The 1,674-nt window shown below is 44.4% G+C and overlaps 1 protein-coding gene across 1 annotated transcript; it reads right to left on the bottom strand.

The window, feature by feature from the left end:
* Positions 1–593: 593 nt before the first annotated feature.
* On the bottom strand, positions 594–1,291 carry LOC122669375. Its single transcript, XM_043866126.1, has 2 exons — positions 1,204–1,291; positions 594–1,046 (listed from the first exon to the last, which is right to left on the bottom strand). The coding sequence occupies exons 1-2, from the start codon at positions 1,288–1,290 to the stop codon at positions 594–596; spliced, it is 540 nt and encodes a 179-aa protein (XP_043722061.1). The 5' UTR covers position 1,291.
* Between the last annotated feature and the right edge of the window lie 383 nt (positions 1,292–1,674).

The following is a 1,674-nucleotide window of genomic DNA, read 5'->3' as shown; positions in this document are numbered from 1 at the left end:
AGTCTGAGCTGAGCCTAGGAGGGTTGAAAGTCTAGGCTGAGATATCTCAGCCTGAGCTAGGGCCGGATTGGGCTTGGGTTGAATTAAGGGGACTCAGGATTGGACTAGGGTTTTATAAAACCCGGTCCAACCCGACCCTGTTTCATCCCTACTTTCAAGTATCCAAGTGATCACCAAGATCGGCTGATCCAATGGTTCAAGTGAGATTCTAGATGATCACGTACATGTACATCAAGACAAGATTAGGCCGGTCAAAGTTCACCAATATAGGAAAAAAAGTTCAATACGGTAAATGTGCATGCGTGCTTATAAAGACATTTTTGATCAACCAGGTAATGTGCCTCACCTGGTTTTTTACTTCACAGCCTCTGGGAGTGGGAGCAAAAAGGACCCCGTAGGGCTGAAAAAAGGAGATCCCTCGAATTCCAGATTTCTAGGTTCAAATCCAAAGGCCATTCTAATGGCTCTTTGCAAAAGAAAACTAGAAAAGAAAGAAAGAGAGAGAGAGTGACGGACAGAAAAGACTTTATCAAAAAAAAAAGTGGAGGACAGAAAAGAAACACCCCGTAAGGCCAAAAGTGGCCAAGAGAACACTAACTAACCAAGTAAATGGGCATGGCGGATGCTGAGACACGATGATATTGCTGTGGTTCCATGTTGAGGTCTCTAAGGCTGAGATAAGGTATCTCCGCCAACTCCGCTTTCCGTGTGGGTGTCAATGTACCAGCTAGAGGCCCAGATGCCGGCCTATTGCTAGTCCGGCACGGCGTGCTCGACCCGCTTCTGCTCTCTGTTATGTAAACCTGTCCAGATATTGTTGCCCTGCAAGCTCGGCTCTTATTGTTAAAACCACTCTCTTCGCCATTGTGTCTCTCACCCTGAGCCCACTTCCACTTCCAGAATAGGAGAGCATTTCTCCACCATTTCTTTTTTTTCTTATTCTTCTTCTTTGAGTCTTCTTTAGAAATGGGTTTCTGTAACTTGAAATGCAGAGCATCTACGGATCTGGACTTCTCTCGCTTGTGATTTCGGGCTTCCTCTAGAACCTTTCGTTTTTTCATGGTTGATTAAAAAAAGGGGGAGGGGAGGGGGAGAAGGGAGATCAGAAATACAGGAAATGGAACGAAGAGATACAGAGAACAGAGTATAACAAGAAGAAGAAAAAATTTCAAAAAAAACAAAAAAGGAAAGAGGGAGTGGAACCTGGAAGTAGTCGATTTGGGGATCGAAACCATAGTCGCTAAAGTGCTGAGGCTCTGGCATCGGATATATTGGGTACTTGTTCGACATTTTGACTAGTTCCCGTCTCCTTTCCTCTGTTATTTGTATCTCTTTCTGTAATTCCTTACTCTTTGTCCCTATCTATTTCTCTTCTCCTGGCGTCTCCCTGATCAAGGTTCCAGCAGCAGAAACTATGGAGGGTTCCAGACAGAAATCCCAGAGAGACAGAGAGAGAGAGAGAGAGAGATCGAGATCTCCACTATGTTCAGCTCTAAATGAGTGAATGGACTTCAGACGTAAAGGACGGTATGCTGTAATTGTAAATGGTTGGTGAAGCCTTCAGTGATTTAAGTGGTTGCCGGCTCACTTCGTTTGTTGGTGTCTCACTCTCAATGTCTCAGAAGTTGGTAAGGTTCAAGCAAAATCAAATTGGATTTTTGTCGATCCGGTTCA

Source organism: Telopea speciosissima, chromosome 7 (genome assembly GCF_018873765.1).
Source record: "Telopea speciosissima isolate NSW1024214 ecotype Mountain lineage chromosome 7, Tspe_v1, whole genome shotgun sequence".
In the NCBI taxonomy this organism is placed as follows: domain Eukaryota; kingdom Viridiplantae; phylum Streptophyta; class Magnoliopsida; order Proteales; family Proteaceae; genus Telopea; species Telopea speciosissima.
This window is presented reverse-complemented; position numbering and strand designations above follow the sequence as displayed.